Genomic DNA, 26402 nt, shown 5'->3' on the forward strand with positions numbered 1-26402 from the left:
ATTTGGTTGGGAATTTTTTAAGAAATTTTTTCTTTGTTGACTGGCCTAGATGTCAGTTTTAAACTTATAATTGAGCTAAAAGTTATGGTAATATATTCAATTTTTTTTTACTATAAACTTTCATAAATCTTTATCAAAAATTTTTCATCAACTTTAAAGAACCAAAAAAATAGGTTAAAATTGAAAATTTGGACTGATTATTTTTAACATATTAAAAATCAAATCAGTAATAATTTGAAAACAAATTTTTTTTTCTTTTAATTATTATTTTATATATATAATTAGTAATAATATAAAAAATTAGAAGTGATAGAAATAGTCTACTTGCAGATTTGAAAACAACGCGAAAATTTGATTTAGAAAAGTATATTTTTGCTTCTGATGAAAGTTCCTTGTAGTCCAGTGCATTTTTTTATAGTAACAAACAGTTTTTATTGAAAATTATTGTATCAAGCCCTTCAAATATTTATACACGTAAAAGTAAAGCAAAATATAACTTCTTTATTATTTTTATAATTTCTCCGTTTAAATTAAAATATTAAATATCAATTTCATACTAAATTTAATAATTATAATTAGTATATATTCAAATATTATATTTTAAAATCAAAGAACTACTAATCATGATATAATTAAAGAAATAAGAGTTGATGTTGCTTTTGGAATAATCCACCAATTGCCTAATTAAAACAAAAAAAAAAAAAGTTTGTTGGGAATTTTTTCTGCTATTCTGCAAAATTACTCCTTCGTTGACTAGAATGAATCATTAAATAGAAAATTTTATGAGAATTAAAACAATGTTATTTTTAAGATTAATATGCAGTCAGAAAGTTTTATAATTATTATTTATTGTAAATTTATCAGAAAAACTCATTATTTTTTGCATTTTTATCGTAATAGAACACTTAAATAGAAATCATAGTAATCATTTCTAAGTAATTTTTGATATTTAAAAAGATTCTACTATTGAAATATCCAGAACTGAATTAATTTTAATGATTTACTTTAACTAAAAAAAAAAAAGTTAATATTTTGAATCCCTCTTGTGGGCAGGTAAAGGGTTAGATTTATAAAAAAAACCAAATGATAGATAAAGACATGCATCTAAATAAAAAAAAATATACTGATTTGGTCATTTTTGATAAAGTTATAACAATTAACAAAGTTATAAGTTTTATACACTGGACTACAAGGAACTTCCATCAGAAACAAAAATATACTATTCTAAATCAACTTTTCGCGATGTTTTAAAATGTGCAATTAGACTTTTTCTATAACTTCTAAGTTTTAATATTATTAAAAAATAGTTTTTACATATAAAAAAAAATAATTAAGAACAAAAAAAATTGTTTTAAATTAATACTGATTTGATATAATATTTAATATTAATTTGATTATTAATAAGTTAAAAATAAGGAAAATGACATATTTAACCTATTTTGTTAATCGTTTAAAGTTGATTGTTGTAAATGTTTATAATAAAAAAAAAAATTATTTTACCATAACTTTTAGCTCAATTGGTAAGTTTGACATTGACATCATTAAATAGAAAATTTTATGGACAATTAAAAAAATTGTATCGTTAAGATCAATATGCAGTCAGAAAGTTTTATAATTACTATTTATTGTAAATTTATCAGAAAAGCTCAATATTTTTTTGCATTTTTATGGTAATAGATAACTTAAATAGAAGTAATAGTAATAATTTCCTAGGAACTTTTGTTGTTTGTTGAAAAGATTCTATAATTGAAATATTGAGAACTTAATTAATTTTAATGATTTACTTTAACTAAATGTACCAATCAAAACAAAGTAGTTAAAAAGATTTACTCAATTGAGCGTATTATAAAATTTAATTATATTTGAAAAAATCAATTGTTAATTCAGGAGAAAAAACAATCATTTTTTTTAGAAATGATTTATATAGCAACATGTTACAAAAAAATTTGTAATATTATAGTCTAGTAGTAGCACACACAAATAGAGTAAAAAAATTATTAAATTACAAAGTAAAATGATTAAATTTTGTAGTTGAAACCTAACATATCAAACTTAATTCGACAATAAATACTTTGAAAACATTAGAAATGAATGATTTTAATTGTCTTTATGGAGAACATGGAATAACTAACTGTTTAATTGATAAATTGAAATTTTTTTTCAATTTATAAGGGTAATATCTTCAACTAGATACGAATTGTAGTCATTTAACGTATCGTTGAAAAAAGTAGGTCAAGTTAGAACAGAGAAAATAAATGATAGTCACAAAAAAATATCTTCTCAGCTTTGCATCGAAGCCAAAACTCAAAATATAGTAAAATAATTTTAATACGAATAAGAAATTTCTTCTTACAAGGGGCGACTTAAAGTTTTGACCCCCCTTGTTAAAGGGATATGATCCGATTTACAAAAAAAGCGTGCCGGATGAAAGGGGTATATAAATATTTATTATTAAAAAATAGAATTGATTCATGCATTTTTTAAAAAGTTATAGCATCCTAATGTTAAAAAATGTAAAATATTATATCAAGAATTTTTTCACAACAATAACATATTTTAGCTTACGGTAGTCATTTTCACCATGAAGACAAGTCCAGAGGTCAAATTTTTTTTTTTCAAATTAAAGTATATTACATTAGCTTTAATTTAAGATATATATAAAAGTGTCAGACCTTCCGGAACATTTTCAAAAGTTAAGTTGAAAAAGTTCTATTTTTTATACAATGTTTCAAGTTTTGAACGCCCTCTATATAAGGGGAAATTGTCCAATTTTAATAAAAAGTATGTCAAATAAAAGATGTACTTATAATGTATTTAGAAAAAAAAAATTGTGCTGATACATACATTTTTCAAAAAGTTATAGCATTTTTAAGTTGAAAATTTAAAATCGAAAATCGTAAATTTTAACACAAAAATAGTGTTTTTTTAACTACGGCAGCCGTTTAAATGTAGAAAAAAAAGTGTCGGGACAAATTTTTTTTTTTCATTTTGTAGTACATAAAATAAGCTTTAATTTTATATATGTTTAAAGGACGCAGTATTTCCGGAACATTTTCAAAAATTAAGTTGAAAAAGTTATTTTTTGTAAAAAAGTTACTATTTTAAATCCTCCCAGTGAGCAGAATAAGTGTTAGATTTTCAAAAAAAATTATATCAAATGAAAGGGAAATATCTAAGGTTTCAATACAAAAAAATATTATTTTTATTTGTTCATTTTTGAAAAAGTTATGGCAGTTTTAAGTACAAAAAACATCCCGATAAAATGTAATTTTTATCGCAAACATTACATTTTTTTTTAAATTTTCGACAGCCATTTGCACATAGAAGATAAGATGTCGGGACAAATTTTTTTTTTTCATTTGATAGTATATAACATAACCTTTGATTTGATATATGTTTAAAGGACGCAGTATTTCCGGAACATTTTCAAAAGTTCAGTTGAAAAAGATCTATGTTTTTTACAATATTTTAAGTTTTGAACGCCCCCTATATAAGGGGAAATTGTCCAATTTTAATAAAAAGTATGTCAAATGAAAGATGTACTTATAATGTATTTAGAAAAAAAAAATTTGTGCTGATATATACATTTTTCAAAAAGTTATAGCATTTTTAAGTTGAAAATTTAAAATCGAAAATTTTAAGACAAAAATAGCGTTTTTTAACTACGGCAGCCGTTTACATGCAGAAGATTAAGTGTCGGGACAAATTTTTTTTTCATTTTATAGTACATGACATAAGCTTTAATTTGACATATATTTAAAGGACGCAGTATTTCTGGAACATTTTCAAAAATTAAGTTAAAAAATTTAGTTTTTGTAAAAAAGTTGCTATTTTAAATCCCCCCCAATGAGTAGGTTAAGTGTTAGATTTTCAAAAAAATGATATCAAATGAAAGAGAAATATCTAAGGTTTTAGTATAAAAAAAAATTATGTTGATTTGTTTCTTTTTGAAGAAGTTATGGAAGTTTTAAGAAAAAAAAGTGAAAAAATATGACAAAATTTACCGATTTTAAAAGTTGTAATTTTTTTGGATGTTTCCCCCATTTGCGGGGAACGAGCGAAAATTTTTCAATTTTTAAGGGTAATGTCTCCAACTAGATACGATTTGTGATCTTTTGACGTATTGTTGAAAGAAATCGGTCCAGTGAGAGCTGAGAAAAAGTAGTGACAGACACAAAAAAAAAAAAAACACATCATAGTAAAATTAATTCTCAGCTTCGCATCGAAGCTAAAAAATTTGGAATATTATAGACTGGTAGTAGCACACACAAATAGAGTTAAAAAAATTGATGGACAAAAGCAACATCAACTTCTATTTCCTTAATTTTACCCAGATTAGTATTTCTTTTAATTATATATTATATAATTTTTAAAATTAATTGTTTTCAAATTATTATTGATTTTGATTTTTAATATGTTAAATTTAATCATTTTGAACCTACTTTTTTTTGTCCTTTAAAGTGAATGTTTATAATAAAAAAAAAAAATGAATTTATTACCATAACTTTTAGCTCAACTTTGCAAGTTTGAAATTTACATTATTAAATAGAAAAAAATGAAATTGTTAAGATTAATATCAGATTAATGATTAAGATTAATGCAATCAGGAAAATATATAATTACTATTTACAGTACATTTATCAGAAAAGTTCGATTTTGTTTACATTTTTATCGTAATAGATCACTTAAATAAAAATCATAGTAATCTTTTCTAATTAACTTTTGGTGATTAAAAAGATTTTACAATGGAAATATTCAGAACTTAATTATAATTGTAAAAATCCATCGTTAAATTCAGATGAAACTAAAAATAATTTTTTTTTTAATTTATGATTTATATAGCAACATATACAACAAAATTTGGAATATTATAGACTGGTAGTAGCACATACAAATAGATTTAAAGAATTACTAAATATACAAAGTAAATTTATTTACTTTTGTAGTTGAATACTTATATCATATCAAATCTAATTCGACAATAAATACTTTAAGAATATTAGAAATTAATGATTTTAATTGTTTGCATGAAAAGAGTTGGTTTAGATACTTTTTTTTTTGAATAAGGAAAATTTTTTCGATTTTTAAGAGTAATAACTTAAACTAAATACGAATTGTAATCATTTGATGTATCGTTGAAAAAGGTAGGTCTAGTGAGGGTTGACAAAATAAATCGTAGCCACAAAAAGAACCACATAGTAAAATAATATTAATATGAATATAAATTTCATCTCACGAGGGGAGACTATAGTAATAAGATCCTTTGTATTTATTGAAGTTATTGAATCTAAACGAGATAAATATCAAATGATTTGAAAATTCTATTCTAACTCAAAAAAAAATGCAAAATATTAAAAGCCACAGACGGATTTAAACCTCGTACCCTAAGCGTGAAAGATACAGTTGTTACCCATTCGGCATCTATTCGTTGCTTTTGTCGTATGATAAAATTAGCTATTTAAGCTAACTCAAATTTAAAAATTACTTTTTCGACTTTAAAAAAGTAAAAAAATTTTAATAAGTTTAATTTCGTATGTCTTATGAACTTTATTCTATGTCAATTAAATTATATAATATTCATGAAAGTCAGTGTATTCCCCTAATAAGATATTTTAAAATAAAATACAAAACCCAGAATTTTAATAAAAAATAGCATATTTTTGAATACAGTAGCCATTTGCGCATAGAAGATAGGTCGTTGGGACAAATTTTTTTTTTAATTCTATAGTACATGACATAAGCTTTAATTTTATATATATATAAAAGACGCAGTATTTCCGGAACATTTTCAAAAGTCAAGTTAAAAAAGTTGCTATTTTAAATCCCCCTGTGAGCAGAATGAGTGTTAGATTTTCAAAAAAAAAAATGATTTCAAATGAAAGGAAATTACCTAAGGTTTCAATATAAAAAAATATTATTTTGATTTGTTAATATTTGAAAAAGTTATGGTAGTTTTAAGTACAAAAAACATCCTTATAGAAGGTGATTTTTATTGCAAATATTACATTTTTTTTTTAATTTTGACAGCAATTTACACACAGTAGATAAGGTGTCAGGACAATTTTTTTTTTTTTATTTTATAGTACATAAAATAATCTTTAATTTGATATATGTTTAAAGGACGCAGTATTCCCGGAACATTTTCAAAACTTCAGTTGAAAAAGATCTATGTTTTTTACAATATTTCAAGTTTTGAACGCCCCCTATATAAGGGGAATTTGTCCAATTATAATAAAAATTATTTCAAATGAAATATGTACTTATAATGTATTTAGAAAAAAAAAATTTGTGCTGATATATACATTTTTCAAAAAGTTATAATATACAGATTGATACATTTGAATCACCTAGTTAATCGAATAATAAAAATAATATTAAGATTTTTTTTTGGTTTCTTTTAGGTAAATGTTTTTTTTTCAATTTATCACTATATCAAAGAATTTTTAATGTTCATTATTTTATACCTTTTAACTTTATTTTTTGAAATAGCAACAAACATAATTGATTTCCTTGGCGGGAGGAAGAGTACGACCGTGAAATTACTAGTGATATAAATAACAAAATTCGCGTCTTATTTGTAGCCCTCACTATAAAATGTTAATTACTTCAAACATTAAAACATTTTAATTATTAAAATATATATTTTTTTTCAAAAGTTTTGTGTAATCTCTATACCAAATGGCATTATTAAGTAGTGAATTATTGAATTTATGAAGTATATTTCAGTAAAGTCGTCTATCTATTTATTATTATACTTAACCATTAAATAACAAACCAAATTGTTTAAAAAAATAAGTTTTTTTATTAAAGAATAAATATTTATAATATTGCATGTGTTACAATTTGCATGCCATAATTTGGCAAAAAAAATAGTCAAACTTATTGTTTAAATTAATTAAACAAATGTAAGGGAAGTATTTTATTGGTAGGTTTATAAATAAAACTAAGTAAACTTAATTGGGATCATTTAATATTAGTATCCACCATGATGACCTCCGTGATGACCTCCATGATGACCTCCATGATGACCACCGTGTCCGTATTGGCCACCGTGTCCATAACCACCATGTCCATATTGGCCACCGTGTCCATAACCACCGTGTCCGTATTGGCCACCGTGTCCATAACCTCCATGTCCGTATTGGCCACCGTGTCCATATCCTCCATGTCCACCATGTTGTGGTTCTGGATCACAAGATACTTGTTGCATGATTATTATACTTACGATGCATAAAGCTAAAGTCTAAAGAAAAATAAAAACAAAAAATATGTCAGTAGTTTTACTAATAAATTGAATTAATATCAAATTTATATTCACTTGGACTCAGACCAATTTTAAAAAACAACAAAGAAGATTTAAAAAACTCGTAAGTAGTAAAAAATATAAAATTTAAATTATTTTAAATCAAACAATAGTTTTTTATTATTTATTACTACAGTACAATAAGTCGAAAATTTTGAAAAGGCAAAATAAACTCTGTTACCTTGGGATAATCTCGATTACTCAACAGTATTTAGAAATTTTGTAAGGGGTCCAGATAGCCCACTACTATGATTTTATATCCATGGAAGGTTCGGACCCCATAGAGACCCGTAAATATTGTAACTCCAAAGAAAAACTTTATGTAACTCGAAGGTATTATTTATAGTCTATGATAAGTTATATGGTTTTTACTGTGAATTGCCTTTATATATAAGAATTAACAATTAAAAGTAATTGCTTTTATCGTGCTAATTATTGTACTGAATACGAACATGTGTTAAAATTTCATTAATTACGTTATTTCCGATTAGGATTTATCGTTTATATTCATGCGTGGCTAACAATATAATAAAATAAAAAATAATACAAATAAACTCTTATAACTGTTAGTAAATAATTTTTTTATAAATGCACGCAATATAACTAAAATGCAAAAAAAAAAACTATATGATGATATAGATAATTTTTATTTTTTGATTATCTATTTCTAATACCTTCATATGTGTATTAAATATATATATATTTAAAAAACATATATGTATATTTATATAACATAAATAATTGATGACAGTATTTTAAATTAGTGTTACTCACCAACTTGTAGTAAGCCATCTTATCTGTTGATAAACGTTTTCTTGAATTTGAAAAAAAGTGTTGTGTGAAGTCTGCTTAACGACTGTTGTTTGCAATTTGGTTGAAAACTCTTTTATAGTAGACTTCTTCCACTCGCAAAAATTGCCAATTGGGCTTTAAAATTAATATTCTAACGATATTCAGGATATTACCTTCGATAGAGACCAAGGTAAAAGGTTCAAATTTACAAACCTGTCTATAAAACTGTGTATTTAGTGTATTTTGTTTTTCCCACCTGACGAATAGAACCGGTTACTGTATTATTATTTAATCGTGAATACCAAGTAACTTATGATGCATCGTTAAAATAACTACCAACCAAGTAATTGAAAGATAATCTGAAATAAAAACTACCTACCATAAATAATACCATTGTAAATAACAAAAATTTTGGCTTGCACGAAAATATTATCTGTAAAAATAATAACAATAGAACTTGTAATATAAGGATCATAGAAAATCAATAATCGTGTTTGGACATACCTACAAATAATCCTGAGTATACGGTGTATACCCATTTTCGATTTTGAAAACTAACGTATACCTTGTAAAAACATTTCAAATATGCTTGTACACATTCGGTCTAAATAAAAAATTGTTCCTCATTATACAATACTATTAAGCTTATCTTCATAACATAATGCAATTTTGAAATATTTCGGGAAACTTATGAACCATATTTGAGCCGTTCGATGAATAAAATTCTATTTATAGATAATTATATGTGATAATATCAGTTTTTTTACTACAACTTTGTAGTGTTTTAGGTGATATATACAAATTAATAATTTGGAGCCGCAAATTTCTAATAAACCCTATGTTTTTTATTTCGAAAATACAAAAATTTAGTCTAATATTGGATTAAATATTCTACATTTTTTATATTTGGACAGGCACATATTAATAAACAATTTTTGAGGGTCCATTTTACTTTTTTCAACAGTGGCATAAGTAAAAAATTTTCAAAAGAAAAATAACAACACATTGTATGACTTGATTTTTTGCTCATTCACTTAAAAAACCTTACCTCCTCAATCAGAAGTGCAATGAAAGAGAAATGAGAGAGATAGATCCTCAGAATAAATTCCTAATTACACCACTCTACAGAGTAAATTAAAATATTCATATATTATATTATCTATAGATAAAATATTCCAGTTTATTAGATTAAATGTATGTACTTAAGTTTTAAACTATCATAAGCTGATTTCTTTTTTTTTTTTAAATAAGTGTAGAAGCATTTTTGAAATGTCCTTTTAACATTTAAAAATGTACAAATTTAATGAACAGAAAAGTTTTATAAAATTAAGTATAGCACCTGTTCAATGGAATCATCATTTTTTATCATAATTTTTATTCATATTTTTTTTATTATGAAAGGATATATCTTCCTTTTAATAATGCCAATGTATGTACAAATTTTATTTTTAACTGATGCCAGTTCAACACTTAACTCTTTGTTAGATTGTCAGTATTGATATCCAAGGACTGGCAAATCACCTTAATTTATCTATCAAAATATAAAACAAAAAGGTCCTTGAAAATAAGAACAAAAACAACAGGATTTGTGTTTTTATATTTTGAAAATGTTTTTTAATTTAAAATTTTTAAGTATTTAGAATTAGTAAATAAATACTTGTCATTGTTCATTTGTTTGTTATTAAGTGAGCAATAATTGCTAATATGTTTATTTCTATTTTTCGAGTCAAAACTGACTCGAGGGGTTTGATTTTCGTCCTCAACGATACAATGTTTCATAATGTGAGTAATTTATTTTTCAAGGTCATACCATAATGAAAATTCAATTCTCCGCCTATTTTATAATAATTATGATTAACAAAGGTTAGGTACAATAATATACTAAATTACCTAAGACAATAAATAAAATAAGTTATATTTGATATTAATAATTAACAATAGGTTGGTGTGAACATATATCATATAACATAGAAGATACAACGGTGATCAATTTTGAGATAGTGTTCAGAAAGTAAAGAAAATAATTTACATTTTTCCTCTTAATTATTTGAATTAATCTGTTATCATATTTTTCGTATACTATCAAATAATTATCATAGAATTCATAGCTTTATCTATTTTTTAATTCTAGAGTTTACATTTTAGAACCTGTTCAAGAATCTTAGTTAGTATTACATTGTAAGTAATTATTTGGAGACTAAGTTTAAAATAAAAAGTAATTAATTTTTTTCCGGTTGTATTGAAACTTTTCTTCAAATACAAAAAAATAAATAATTTTCAAAATAAGTGACTTTGTCAGTTTTATTATTTCTTTTTTTTTTTTAATTTTGTAAATCTAATAATTGGTGGGGTTACGTGATACCATGATCAAAAAAATGTAAAAATAATTATATACATTTATACAACTAGCATATATTAACTTACTAGTTGTCTATACCTATAATCTTATTTTTATAATTTACAATTTTTTTACATTTTATGCACCACTTTATTTTTTATACCTTATACAAGTTATAGTTTTTATTTATGTAAGCGATTTTTTGAAAATTAATATTTATATATCTATTATATATTTTTGTATGTTTAATTTAAAAAAATTAATGTTAACTCTTATAAGGAAGGGATTTACAAAAAAAAAAAGTACACGATGATTAGATCTAAATCATATATATGTACATTGTATGTAATTAAAAACAGCTAAAGAAAAATTTTCATGATATTATTTTTATTTCGTAAATAATTTGATAAATAATAATCGGATTTATATAGCAGAAGATGCTTAATGTATAAATACTCAGAAACATACTCTAAATATATAATAATAAAATGTATTTATCTTTATATTCAAAACGCCAGGGAGTAATAACGAAAGAAATAATTTTGCTCTTGTTTTTGTTTTGATTTAAAACATATTTGTTTTATGTTAAATATGAAACAAATTTTTTACGATATAAAGTAGTTAAAAATATATGATATCAAGTGTTGGTTAAATTTTATGCATTTTTATGACTTTATAAATTTTGTGTTTTTATGCATCACTATGTTTTCTAAATTTTTCAAATTTAGTCAAAGTAACAAATTTCAAAGACTGAATTAAAAAAATTCACTTTTAACTTACATGTAGTCTTCTGTAAAATTTGAAAATTTACGTATTTCATATTCTTATTCTAAGGCAAAATTCAAAGTTTTCTGTGTGAATAGTGATATAAGACCGTGAAACAGGGTAATTTATTTATCATAATCCATTCAATTTCTCATAAAATAAGTGCAATATGGAGAATTTTTTTTTTTTACTTACATATATTTTTTTATTTATCAGCTACTATTATAGTTACTTATAAGAAAGTCAACTTAATTTTTTTTAATAGCAGCATAGGTATTTAACGAGTTTATAAAATAGAAAATGATGCGTTGATAATAACTTTTGGACCAGTGCTTTGAATGTATTTAACATTTTTATATATTGTTGGGAGGAGTGCGGCCGTGAAAAGTTTAATGATATAAATAGTCATACCCGCACCAATCTCCAATTTGATATTTAAAAAAAAATCTTAACTTATGAAGTACTTGTCTAAATGTTACTATCGAAACGTCATTTTCTCAATTCAATCATTTTCTATTTTATAAGTTAAATAAATAAATAATATAAACAATTTTTTGCATAAAATGTATCTTGTTTAAAACTATATTAAAAAAGAACACTAATGATAGTTAGCACTGTATGTATAATTAAATATTTATGTAGCTATTTAAAAAAATAAAGTTGACTTTTCTATGAGTTATAGGTGATGATATAATATAATTAAGTATACTTAACAACCGTTAAAACAAGAAATATTATGTACTTCTTGATTTATAAGTTATTAATTTTTGTAAAACATTTTTATTTAATTTTGTATATATTTCATAAGAAATTGTAAAGCTTATGACAAACAGATCACTTTGTATTTATCTAAAAAATTTTCCTCCGAATTTTACGGCACTCATCTAGTAATAATTGCGAGTTTATACAGTAATTGGTTTGTTATTGTCTAAGGCTAACACTAATAAATACATATTTAAATTTTTAGAATTCGTTAGGAAGCCCTACCACACTGGTAATTAATAGTTGCGTTGTTTATTATTATTTTAACAGCTATAATAGTATTTTTAATGTACAAAGGTATAGCGAATATGTTATGACGTATATCATAGAAAGTAAAATATATATAATTTAAAAAAAAATGTAATCCTTAGATTTTATATCTAAAATCTAAATTAGATAAAATTATATAAGGAATTCATAGATAAACCCCCTTGCTTACCTTTATTCAGGCCTTAAGTACTAAGTTTAAATAAATAAGTATTTAAACTTGAAATATTCAGTTACTATGTTTGCCATTATTAAATATTACATATACATAAATATATAAAATGAATAGCTGTAACAATTCTGCTTTGTAGAAAAAATTGTAACTTTATATTTTATATGGAATTATAGATTGTTCATTTTAGAAAGCAGAAGTTGAATTTTTTTTTGAACATTGAAATTTTAAGAAACATAAGTTTTCCATTTTCTCATTAATAATTGTTATTCTTACTGCGGAAATAGAAAACGAAGGAAAATAATTATTATCTTACTTAATGTTCCTTTAAAATTATCATTTAATATATTATTTGCATAGAACCCTCATTTCAGTTAATCTCTTTTAGTTTAAATATTATTAAGAAATTACATATTTTTAAATTTTACTAAATTAGTAAAACCTTCTTATTTTGAAAAATAGTATTATAGAATGTTTTTCTAGTAGTTATTTTCAATATTTTCTGTATTACAATGATTAATGTGTATAAATTTGATTATTTTATTTTTGTCCTACATTTGTAATCGTGGTACTTGATGTGCATATATATTTTTTTTTCTGTAGAAGAGAGGAGGCAGGTTGATATCTGGTTATAATAAATGTTGTTATTCAGTAATAGTTTAAACATTAATCATAAGAATAATCGGGTTCAAAAATTTACAAGGTGTATATTTACATAACAACTTCATATAGCTAATTTTTTGTTGTGAAAACACAAAATTATAGTCTACATAATTATTATTCATATTGTTTTAAAACTACTAAAATATAATATTGGCGAAGATGATAATCTGCACTAAGGTAGATGAAGAAAAACTACAATACCTACTGTATTTTTTTATTTCATTATTCTATGAAATTATATTTTTACAAATGTAGTATTACGATAAATTAAGATTTTGTACTAAAAATTATCATCTGTGAATTATTAGCCACAATCATAAATTATTATTCATATTTAAATATTTAAATAAATTATCAAAAGTTAGTTGAATCTCAAAAAATTATATCGATTTATCGTTATTTTTATATTATACTATTATTGTGGTAATAAGCATTATTCTATCTTTTAAGAGATAAATTAAAAAATAAAAATATTAATAATAAATATAAATCTTTGAAGCTAAAAAAATCGAAAAAAAAACAGCTTTTCATGTGTAATTATATATTTAAAAAAATATTCACATTTTACATTGTTAATTCTTAATAAAACATATATTTTTCAACAAAATTGAAAAGTTATGAGCATAATTTTTAGTTTTTATAATGATCATATTTCCTCTTGTCTAAAACCGAAGTGCAAAGTTTTTTTGAAGTCCTGCAAAATATTCTCGCTGAAAAGTTCTACTTAAGTTGAGTATATACTGCACTTCTGAGTGTATTTTCAGTATCCCTGAAAAATATATTTTTCTACTTAGTTTTTTATAAACTAAATGTGTGTTTTACTTTAAAATTATGCAAACTAAAAAAAATAAATTTATATATAAACAATCTTTCATTTAGAGGTTAACTGGTGTATTTGGAAATAATATATAAAATTATTTATTAAATTTTAATAAAATATTTGATTAGTGAACTTAATTAGCATTTTAATGTATCATAAATTAATATACATGGTACATAGAAAGTAAGAATTACTATTAAATTTAATTTATATTTTAAAAATTTACTATTCTTTATTTAATTATTATTACATATTAATTTATTCTAATTATTTAATCTCTTATTAATAAATAGTTTATTAAAAAGTTATAATAAATTTGCTTAAAATGTCATGTTTAATTATAATAGTGCTATTAAAAACTTGATTATTAAAAATATAATATTATAAAACTATAAAACTGCATTCAAAATATACGAATTTTATATTTTCATAGTTTGAAAAATGGATCGAAAATGTTTATTGTTTAGTTCTGTCGTACGTCAGTAGTACTCCGATGTAGACACAAAAAGTTTACTACAGTTCGAAAATACTAAAAATTATTTTTTAATTGAGTTAAATTTTATTTTTTTCTAACAATATTTTAATAATAATAATGAAAAAAAATGATAAAATTATATTAAAATATATTAATTAATATACAATATCAATAGAATTTTGAGTTATATTAATTTTTAACAGTTATAAATTAATTTTCAATTTGGTATTGGATCTACACAATTTTTTTGATTGATTATTTTTTAAAATTGAAGTAAGTATAGTTTTACTATCTCTAATTATAATTTTCAAAATTATAATGTAATTTTTTTCATGAGGGACATGTACATTACATAATCATTAGAAAAAATATAAAAAAATGTGCTGTATTATTATGTTAAAATTATATTGATAATAATCCTTTTATTAAATTGTTTATCGATAATCATCATAAGCTTAAGCACTTAATAATTGATTATTAATTATTTTTTTTCAATTCTAAATAAGCCTTGAAATAATTTTTTTAGTTAATACTGATGTATTATTATGAAACGTATAGGGTTTGGTTTTACTTAAATATATTATCTTTGCAAGTTGTCTCAGTATTCCAAAGCGTGTAGTATTTAAGTGAGTCAGTGGTTAATTCTTTCGAGAATATTTGAATTTGTGTATATTAATAAATCATTTTTGAATCTAAAGGAAAATAAATATAAATGGTAAAAGCACGATAAAATTATAGTACTACAGATGCTGAATACAAATGGAAACTCATTTACATACCATTATTTTAACAGCATACTCGAATGAGGTATAATATAATAAAATATAAAGTAAAAAAATTACATAAAAAATGTTTCATCAAAAAATTATTATATGTATGCTTTACTAAACCGATTTTTCGAGGTGGTTTCAAATCTGCAACAATATTTTTCCTATCATCTTTAGCTTTTGAACTAATTACAAATAAAAGATTAATTAAAGAGACCATTTTTTTAAATAATTATCATTTTTAATTTTTTAATATGTTGAAAATAATCTGTGCACATATTTTGATTTAATATATCATACCTATCAAACTATTTTTTTAGTCTTTTTAAGTTAATTTTTACAAAAAATATGATTACCACATATTACATTACTTTTGCAATGTAAAAGCGACCATTAATTATTTCAAAAACTAGAGGTAATCAATAAATTTAAATGCAGGTTTCAAATTTGCGCAAACAATTGTTTAGAAAAATATATGTCTTGATAAAATAGATGTCATAAGTTTTTTTTAATTGTTTAGCATTATACTGGGACTTAATTTTAAATATGTAAAATTCATGTTTATTTATTCTTACATCTATTAAATTTAATTCTTGATTGCCCTCATTAGTGATTAAAATTGTTTAAATAAGAAAGTAAAAAGGAATACAAAACAGAATTTTGGGAAATCCAATTATTTGACGTCATTTTTAAAACTGTTGTGAAAAAACCAGTTATACGGCCACATTTTGTCTCAGCCCATATTAAATGTTCATGTTAAGTTAAGACTACCTATCTTCTTATAAATTAATTATAATTTTTAGGAGTTAAAACTAATAACACAGATATTGATTAACAGTTTACACATTTTTAAATCAGTTTTCTTTATAAAAGCTAATGTCGATAAAAGAATAATATTCTATTATAATCACGAAATTTAAACATATTATGGCAAAAAGTTTACGGGTCCTTTTATCAAATGACTTTTGACATTTTCTTAAATAATTAATTTTATATTTGTGTTTAAAAAGACGGGAAAATTTTTATAGTTTGGTAGAATGCCTTTCGATACATAATAGGTACCCGACTGAAACATACAGACCGCTTAGATACAAAAGCACACATTCTTTCATTTTTGACAATAGTTCGCAAAAAGACATTAATATTAATATTAAATCGCAGTATGGACACTTCTCAAAAGAAAAATATATTAAAACTACAATTGATAACTGTTAAATCCTAATAACATCTCATCAAATTTAGACTTGTTTGCACAAATGGCTCAATGATAAATAAGTTAATATGTATAAATTTTGAATCTAAAAATGAACAATTACTTCAGTCAAAAGTTCTGATGGTAGAACGTCGTCTTCGACAGCTGATAGCAATAGACAATACGATGAAAAAAATGACTAAAGAAGACGTAATGACAAATAATAACGTCGTTGATGTTACGTGTATTGGAAAAAATAACTTCAGATTGCGTTGGTCGCACACTTCTTTAGACTCGTCATTATATGAGATCGATCCAGGACAATTGACCACTCCATTGCAAACCAGTCTGTCTGGCAAACAAACACTTTTATCTTCAGGGCAAAAGAACGAGCAGGAATCTTGAAGATTAGCCGCTGTTGCTGCGAGGGCACTGTCGATATTACGAGATTTATGGGCTAGTTCAGTCCACACTATTTTGAACTCGGTTTTGTGGGGATATGAACTGCCGAAAAATCGTATTTGTACATAACGATTATGCCCAGAATCACCCCGGCTGACTTTTACAGATTCTAAGTCTTTAGCTGTCAACATGATTGGTTGACTTTTTAAAAGCTTACTGACATTGTGGCCACAAACAGACATAAACGGTTTCTCTAGTGATAAAGATGGTAAGTATATTTCTAATCTTCCATCTGCACATTCTTCTGCAATAAATTTCACCTGAAAATCAAAAAAAAAAAAAATTATTATTTCTTAATCAATTAATACATTAATTATTAATGAATTTAGACAATTTTATAACTTAAAACTATTATTTTTTATTCTATTAATTATTATTTTAAAAAAGTTCTAAAACCACTTATAAATGAATCGCATCGCACACGACTATTAGCAATTGAATTTTGTATGTTATTACATTGCATAATATATACGTATATATTATGCGCTGTGATTAATTGAAAATACTCATAAAACCCTTAGAAGAAAGTTTATTTTGTCAATAAACTTGATATTTATCAAAGTATATAAAAATAAAATCAATTTTAATGTGTATACTTTTATAAAAAAATATCATTATTTTACGATAAAACGGGTTAGTATTTTTAACAAATTACAATGTACACGTTATATTTCTAAGCAAAATTTATACCACAAATAAGAATTACTAATTTTTTTCTTATGATTTATAATACTTTTTCTAATATTTCTAAAATTCAAATAATATAAAAGTCAGCACAATGGAGTCGCGGCATAGTGGGGACGCAGCGTAGTAGAGACAAGTATATCTATATATCTGACAGTGATTAATATCACTATCATAAAAATCGCTTCGATGCGACTATGTTAAATTTCACAATAATTTGTATTTTTATAATTTCACAATTTAGGTTCTTCATTGGATTTTCATACAAATTATATTAAAACAAGGTTTATTATTCCTGGTATACCCTAATAAAGTACTCTATATTTTAGGATTAAATAAAAAAAAAGTTTAGCAGTTTTACAATGAAGGAAAAAAAATTGAAAATTCAATTTTTTATGTTATCGAATTTTTTTCAATTTCTAAAATACTTTGTTTTCAAATTTTTGGTATTGGCTGGTTTAAATTTATTAAAACCGTGTTCTTTTGACATATAAATCGACAAAATCGGTCCAGCGAGTGCTGTGAATTTTCATCGGTAGACAACGAAGGCGTACATTATGTTAAAACCGATACCTTCTCAAAATTGCATCTTGGCTAAAAATAATAAATGTAAATTACTCTTTATTTAAATTGAATTAATAATTAAACTGTGGTAAATTAATAACATTTAAAAAAATGGTATAAATACATGGGAAATAATTTAATAACACCTCATAAAGTTAATTAATTATTTGTAATATGATAAATGTATCTATTTAAAGTTAATAAATATTTATGTATCATAATTTTTTGCGAAGTTAGTCATAAACGATAAATTACTTGTCGGTACTGTATTTTGATTGCCAGTTATCGCGTGATTCGATTCGTTTAGCCTTGAGTAGTATAAACGCGGCTGTATAATTTTGTTTATTGTAACTGTTAAGTCCTTCTCAATTTAGAAAGTATCATTTATTTCATGTTTATCGTATTTACTAATTTCTATAATGAGGTATATGATACTTATAAACATTATTATGTTGTTTTTTATATTTAAAAAGCATTATGAAATAATATTTCAAGTAGTTAATAATATTATTTTTATATAATTTAAATATTTTTTGTTTTTCATTAGTTTTCAAGAGTAACACGACTTTTGTTTATTGCCAAAACGTAAACTTATTTATTTATTTTTGTGTACTAATGATTTCCGACCCAAATCTATACTCATATACTTATAATTATAGTTATTATTCAATTTGTGTTTACTGGCACGCGGAAGTTTCGTTATGGTAAATACGTGCAAAAGAATTAGTACCAACCTGATCAAAGTGTAACCACAAGTCTTTTTCATCGTGCACTCTTATTTCCCAAATGCATTCGAGATTATTTGGTGGCTCCATGAATCCCATCGCATCATATCGAGGAAATATTAACTGACCTTCTTCGACTGGTTGAATAATAGAAGGACCACATAGGGGGCCATGAACGAATTCGTACCTTGCTTCAAAAAGAGGGGACTCATCTTTAAAATAACTAGTAGCAGCAAACTCTGCATTTACACTCAGCTCAACATTTAGGGTGTTGCCGGTCGATACATATTTAATGCCTTGCTTTAGAGTGTTCGAAGATATTGAAGATTTGTTAAAGTTTTCATACAAGCACAAACCATCGTCTTTTTTATGCGAGGCGAGTCGACCTATGGTTGAAAGGTTAAAACCTTCATCGCCATCATCCGGTTCCCACACTAATAATTTGTCCCGTTCACTATACCAACAATTATTATCTTTTTCTAGTGGTGTTTTGTAAGCATGAGCCTAAAAATATACACTATCATATTAAACAAAACTTCTCAAATTTTTATTTTATTTTTTAGTTTCAATTTTAGTATTAAAAAAATCTTTAAAGCGAAAGTTTGAATTATTAAAATATTGTTTGTTTATACATAAAATCGAATATATTCTTGGATAACTTTTTATTTTATAAAATATAATGGAAATTTTTTTCAAATTTATATTTCAAGTTTTATAAAAAATATTATTTATCATGTATTGTATGAACTAGTGTCGGTCAAATAACATAACAAAAAAATTAGGTTTTTAATTGAAAATTTCTATATATTTCTATAATTATTATTTTTACAATGTATAAAGATGTATATAAACTTTTAGATCAATAGTATTTTGAGCGGTTAATAAAAGTAGTAGTTTTCTTATCTCTACATTAAAAATTATTTCCGCTTTTACTAATAATTAAAGTTTACCTTAAATCGAATTGATTCGATTCTGAGTACAACTCGGGCGTAAAGTCTTGTATCTGTTGTAAACCTATAACGACAGATGATAGGATGGGATTTTGAATCAAAATCTACAGATGATCCTTGACGCTTGTATACCAGAGTGTTTACGGGAGATCGCAAGTAACCAGAGGAGGGTTTCCAGCTAACAAACTCTTCGTCACAAGCCGTATCTGGTACAGCAGTTCCGAATTTAGTATTGTTGAAGAAATCGTAATGAGCCCAATAATACAGTGACGAACTTAACAAAAAAAAAATATTTTAGCCAAGTGGACACGAGATATTTTTTTTAGTGTGAATGATAATGGAAATAACTATCATATAATGTTTCGATACGTATAATATATATGATATGCAACAAAAATTACATTATTTTCAACTTTAGACGGTAATTGTTTATCCAAAACAAGCCATTGATACGTCTTTTTTTAATCATACAGTAGATTAAATAATTTTTAGGTTGATATAATTGAGAATGATGAAAATATTTTAATACTGTGCAAAAAACTAAAAAATCGATAATTTTTATCGAAAATGTATAGAATGATTGATTTATCGTTAATTACTAAATTACTATTAAAGTAATAATTTAAAGATTTTTTTTTGCTCATTTAAGTAGTATTTATTTCTCGATTTTTGAGTGGTTAAATATATTTTTAGTTTATACCCTTATAACGGTACTAACTTAATTTTATTAAATGGCAACTTACATATTAATTTATATAATAGAAAATGACCCAACTAAGAAAAAAACTGGTCGTTAACAACTTTTAAACCAGTAGTTCAGGAGTTATGAATATTTTTACACCTTGGTGGGAGGAGTAGCGTGGCAGAGGGATGCGTAGTTATAAAAATAACATTACTCACACCTCATCTCCAGTCTACATTTAAAAATATTAAGAACTCTGTGCTAACAAAATAAATATTCATGACTGTATAAATTACCTTATATAAAAACGAACATATTGATAAATTATTGTAAAATATTCCTTAAGTTTAAAGCAATAACTATAAATAAAGAAATCCATAAATACCCAGAATAACTTCCAGTCTTGCTTTCAAATCGTATGAACATTGAATTTCCAGTAGAAACAAAATCATGTTTTTCTGCTGGTTTAGAAAAAGTATCGCAAAATGTCTTAATAATTTTAGTATCGTCCGGCCCTGCTGCATCATAAAGGGTTAAACTTTCTCCACAGTCGCCATTCCAATCGCTTGTAACAGGACTTTCAATACTATTTACTCGAAAACTGTATAACAGATAATATAACGAATATATTTATGTCATAATAATTTTTTTTTTTCAATAATTAATTCTACTAATAAATTTTAGCTCAACATTTTTTTCGCATTATTCCTATGAACATTTACCTTGGAAAGTACACTCGTACTATTTGTTGAGGAAGGCCTATAATATGATACGTGCAAGAAGTATGTGGAGGATACCAATGAGCAATTGACATAAAGATGCCCTCAGTATGATGACCTCCAACTAAATGCTCACTGGATAAAATCCAATCACAAGCTCCACTTTTTTTTCCTGCAGTTTGTACATGACCCGGCATATTACCAACATTAAAATGGAAACCAGTATTTAAAAGTGGACCTATTCAGAAAGTTATTCTTAACTTAAAACACTTTAATCATAAATAAACGACACCAATATCATTAACATAATAAAATTTAACTTATTAAAAAAGTTTAAGAAAATGAAAATATAAATTACCAGCTGGAGACGTAACAAATTCTACAAATAAATCTTCACTTGTACCAACAATCGAGTGAGGAAATTTTCCCATACCACAGAATGTTCCAATTTCTGGACTAGATGCATTTTGACCATCGTAAATTTTTATGTAATCGTATGGACAATATTCAGCTCCTAAAATTATATTAAGTTAGCCGTAAAAATAGTTCAAATTATTTAGATAATGAATTGGTATCGCATTATGAATTGAAAATTATAATTTGACGAAATAGTTTCAATATATAATTTGTTTTTATAAAATTAAAGTTAGTTTTTTGTTTAAAAACTTTTTAATGAAATATTAGTAATTTAATGTAAAATTAATTTTTTTCATTAATACTTTCAAATTTTTTTTTTTTAATGAGTGAATAACTTAAATGTAAATGAGTATAATCTGATAATTCTTTTACAATAGTTACTTATCGTATATTCAGTTTTATTCTCAAAACTCTAAATTTGAGAAACAATTAATTTAATCCGCATTTTATCTACATATTACAATACGGTGATACGATACCCAAATTAAATAATAAACAATAACATTGCATTTATTTAGGGAGGTATCATGATGAGTATTTTCTACACTGATTGTGCTCATATTCGTTAAAATAATGAGAAAATTATACCTGATGTTATTGGTCTCATGGGACAAGTAATTATGTTTTCGCATCTTTGACCATCAACATTAAACTCTTCGTTTTGTATGTATAATTTAATAAAAGGATTTTTTGTGTTTAGCCAATAATTACATCGCAAATTTCTCGGATATACCCCAGGATAGGCTGGACTTTGAACGTAACACGTTTGTAAACGACACTCTTTGAAAGTTCTATCACAATAAGTTCTAGAAATTATTAAAAATTAAAATCATTATGCCATTTAATACACGATTTTGTTATTAAATGTTTTAATTATAATCATAAGCAAAGTTTGGAATGAGCCTTACAGGCTAAGCCTCTCTAAACATTTTTATTTTAATTCTATGTAATAAATAAAAATTCATTTATTATAATAAGCCCCAAGTATTTTTTTTTTTAATTCCCTCTATGATTGTTGTTATATTATTGTCGAACCCTGGACTTAGTATGCCTCTCCTATTTGGGTAAAGTTCTGGATGTTGTCCATATCTCAAATAAACTTGAGTTTCTTGTTCAGCTCTTGAGTCAAAACTATAATACGTCTGATCTGTATAATTATCTGTTTGAAATATAACTCTCACGGAACTAGTCTCTGATAAAAATGTTTGAGGTTGTTCTATTTCACCACAAAACGATCCCAATCCATCCTTTTTTGATGTAGTAACGGCTATGTTTCCTTTTCCAGAATAATCAAGGATCTGAAATTCAATTATTTTACATTTAAAAACTACTAATAGTACCTCACAAAAGAATGTTAATTTATTTAATCAATTTTGTGCTAAAAAAATTTGTAAAAAAGTTACTCTCATTTGTTCAACTTAAAAGTATATGAATGGTTGACAAATTCCTATCTGTGGTGTGATAACGAGGTTATCATAGAAAATTATATGAAGTTAGGAAATAATTATCTAAAGATCATCCATTAGATATACCCCTGATTCATATTAAAGTAATGATTTTAATGTTTATTTAGATAACTTTCATCTGGTTTCAACTTAATAAATTTTTAAAAAAAACATTTTATATATTTTTTTAAATAATTTGGATGCCATGATACAGATATCACATTTTAGTTAAATTTTTTCAAATAGTTTACATTCTTTTTAAAAAAAAATATGAACAATTGAAACTATATTCACCTCGATTTTAAAATGTTTTTAATTAAAATATTTTTATTTAATAATATTAAAAGTATAAGAGATTTTCACAATAATCATTATTTTTTTCATCATTTTAGTTATGGTATGTACAACAATAATCGAACCTCATTTCATAAGCGCAATTAGCACTTTTTGAGAAAAAAATATAACTAGAAATATTACTAATTGTTATTGCAGTTTTTTAATAAAAATATATATTTTCACTGTAACATTCATTTCGAATATTCCCATACACCAATATGGTATTTTTAATATACTCAATAATTTAAAATACAAGCAGTGAAATATTAATATGAAAGTGCTAAATTCTCTTTATAAAAAAAATATAACTAAAGTATCAAAAATTCCCATACGTCGTATGAGTCAAAAACTTCCTCTATATGTTTGTGAAAATTGGTATATATTTAAGAGTGTTAGTTATTTTAATATAATCTACGGAGTATTTTTTAAGTGAGTTCATTATAATAATGATAATGATAAAAATAATATAAGTACGTAAACGACTTAAACGACATTAAATTTATTCTGTGCTTTAATGATGAACCTTCAACTTGTTTATTATCAATTATAAAGGTCATTACGTCACACTGGTATAATAAATAAGAATTTGAAAGAAAAACAAAAATAAGCAACTCGGACAACTTTTTTTTATATTTTTCTTAGAAATTCAATAAGAATGAGCAAATAATTTTATACGGATAATTAATTTAAAAATCTTTATTTGTGGTATTTTTCCATTTTGAACTTATCATTTGAGCTTTTAACTATTACTTATTTACTATTGAACTTTTATTAAGTTTAATTTGTTCTTAGATAAATAAAAATCGAGACAATTGAACATTTAATTTCCTGTATATTTACTTTGTTGTATTAGTCATCTTATATTTTTAAAAATTATTATTTTAAAGATTTATACCATGAAGTGTTATTGCATGGTCATTAAGAAAAGTTATAATGACATTACTCTATATTAGAGAAACTTCAAAAATACCAACTGCTGAAATTTAATGAAAAACTAACCACAAAACTATTTTACGTTACAAATTATTTATTTTCCCTTCCAATATGTTCAATAATGTCTGATGCATGTGTATTATATTGCTTTCGAGCTCAACAATTCTTGTACAAATACTATCGTTAAAAATAAATAACAAATAGACATAGTAATCATTTATTAGTTCGTCAAACAAATGTATAAGATATATGTATATAGTTGTAGTCGAAAATAACTTTAGTTTTAGCGAACTATCCAACATTCAATTGTTCAAAGATAATATTCATTTATAGGATAGTTGTGCATTAAAAACTAACTAATGAATATTTTAGTGGAAATGAAAAATACTATTTTCATAATGAAAACAAATTATAATTATAAATTTAACATTATTATTCCTTAATGTTAAGTACAAGTATTAATCAAAACGGATATCACATTAATCATTTTCAAAAATCAAGTGCTATATGTTCTGTTACTTAGTTATTAAATTACTTTAAAGCTCATCTAAATTATATAAAAACAAATATAAACTTAATTGAATTTAGTTATAAGTATTTGAAGATTGAACTTGATATTTATTGTTAAAAAAATTTTTATTTCTCAAGTTAATTGTTATAAAATTTCAACTTACGAAAAAATTTATTTTAATAAAATACGTATTAATACGGTTTTACATTTTGTTTGCATGTTTCAAACACAAATTATAACTGATGAGTCTTTTAACTAAATTAATAATTAGATTAATTATTATTATTGGTATTTAAATATATCATACTTTTTTGTATATTTAACTATTTTTTTTTTCAAATTTTTAACCATTGATTATTTTTGTTTGAAGAGTGAAAAATTGTTTTAACTTAAAAAATATTCTATTTAAAATATGCTATTTATTTAACAAAAATATTATTGGATAATTTTGATAAAAAAAATGTATGACTGAAGTTTTTTCAGCATATTAGGATAGGACCCTCAATGATGAATTTAATTGTATGGCAAGATGAATATTGTCCTCTTTTAATGAGAATAAATTGAAATTTTTTTTTATTTTCTCCTTTTACAATTTCCTGGGAAACTTCTATATTTGAGTTATTCGTCTAAAAAATCCACTATAGTTCATTCGGGCTATTGAAGAGAAACTAATCAACAATAATTATTTTTATGGAATAATTTAATTATTTTAGATCCTTAGTACTCATCATTTTAGCGATATAATGAGTATTAACATTGAATAATGACCATAGACTTAAAAAATAACGTAATACTTTTTTTTAACATTTTAATTGAAATTATATTTAAAACGTGTTATTTTACCTATATTTTAAACGTATAGTCATGGTTATCATAGTAATTTACAAAATAAACTTAATAATTAGTTGAATTTCTTAGTGTGTCACTATGCAACAAGATTGTCATTAATTATAAAATACATTTTTTATTTGGTTAATAGTTACATATTTTATGTTTATTGGACTTATTTTGAAGAGATTATATAAATAAAATTAAAAAAAATATAAGTTAATAATGGGCATAAAATATATACTATTTAGATACTTTGAGGAAGGAAATATTTAATGATTTAAGGTCAATTTATAATAATCATAGAAATTAATTAAAATTTAGGATTATATGTTAGGCAACCTAATAATCATAGGCTAAAATTAACAGTTTTGTATTATGGATTTNTAATCATAGGCTAAAATTAACAGTTTTGTATTATGGATTTCCATACATTGGAGTAGTTCCCTTCTCTGGCTTTTTGATTGATCAATTTTCATAATCATTTTTGTAACTAATTTTATTAATAATTCATAAATTAATAATCATAATTTTTCTATATTAAAAAAACGGTAGCACAGTGGGGTCGCGGCATAGTGGAGACATTGCATAGTTGGGTTCAGTATAGATTTAATCTGACAGTGATTAAAATCACTATCATAAGAAACGCTTCGATGCAAATCTGTAGATAGTGTTTAATTTTAAAAAATTGATGGATAATTGCAAAAGCAACATCAACTTCTATTAAAATAAAATACAAAACCCATAATTTTCATACAAAAATAGCATATTTTTGAATATGGTAGCCATTTGCGTATAGAAGATAGGTCGTCGGGACAAATTTTTTTTTT

The 26402-nt window shown here is 24.0% G+C and overlaps 2 protein-coding genes and 1 long non-coding RNA gene across 6 annotated transcripts in view; 1 reads left to right on the plus strand and 2 right to left on the minus strand.

Moving 5' to 3' along the window:
* Positions 1 to 6779: 6779 nt before the first annotated feature.
* On the minus strand, positions 6780 to 8245 carry LOC126905186 (uncharacterized). The gene is made up of 2 exons (XM_050684676.1): positions 8078 to 8245; positions 6780 to 7243 (listed from the first exon to the last, which is right to left on the minus strand). The coding sequence occupies exons 1-2, from the start codon at positions 8093 to 8095 to the stop codon at positions 6974 to 6976; spliced, it is 288 nt and encodes a 95-aa protein (XP_050540633.1). The 5' UTR covers positions 8096 to 8245; the 3' UTR covers positions 6780 to 6973.
* A 1194-nt stretch (positions 8246 to 9439) lies between these two features.
* LOC126905188 (uncharacterized) lies at positions 9440 to 10445 on the plus strand. The gene is made up of 3 exons (XR_007703890.1): positions 9440 to 9958; positions 10037 to 10106; positions 10227 to 10445. It is a non-coding gene; the product is annotated as an uncharacterized LOC126905188 (long non-coding RNA).
* A 3141-nt stretch (positions 10446 to 13586) lies between these two features.
* LOC126905181 (uncharacterized) overlaps positions 13587 to 26402 on the minus strand; it is a 45642-nt gene continuing 32826 nt past the window's right edge. For 3 of the 4 annotated variants that reach the window (XM_050684667.1, XM_050684666.1, XM_050684665.1), the window contains exons 4-12: positions 22555 to 22817; positions 22108 to 22325; positions 21461 to 21616; positions 21106 to 21340; positions 20769 to 20984; positions 19702 to 19975; positions 18761 to 19255; positions 16441 to 17038; positions 13587 to 13831 (exon numbers count right to left, since the gene is read on the minus strand). In XM_050684667.1, the coding sequence (XP_050540624.1) occupies positions 16442 to 17038; positions 18761 to 19255; positions 19702 to 19975; positions 20769 to 20984; positions 21106 to 21340; positions 21461 to 21616; positions 22108 to 22325; positions 22555 to 22817 (2454 nt within the window). In that variant the 3' untranslated portion in view covers positions 13587 to 13831; position 16441. Of the gene's footprint in view, positions 13832 to 14828; positions 15050 to 16440; positions 17039 to 18760; positions 19256 to 19701; positions 19976 to 20768; positions 20985 to 21105; positions 21341 to 21460; positions 21617 to 22107; positions 22326 to 22554; positions 22818 to 26402 lie in introns of those variants that run through there. The other variant, XM_050684668.1, reaches the window with a different exon arrangement.

This window comes from Daktulosphaira vitifoliae, unplaced genomic scaffold, assembly GCF_025091365.1.
Source record: "Daktulosphaira vitifoliae isolate Bord-2020 unplaced genomic scaffold, ASM2509136v1 Scaffold_4, whole genome shotgun sequence".
Taxonomy (NCBI): Eukaryota; Metazoa; Arthropoda; class Insecta; order Hemiptera; family Phylloxeridae; genus Daktulosphaira; species Daktulosphaira vitifoliae.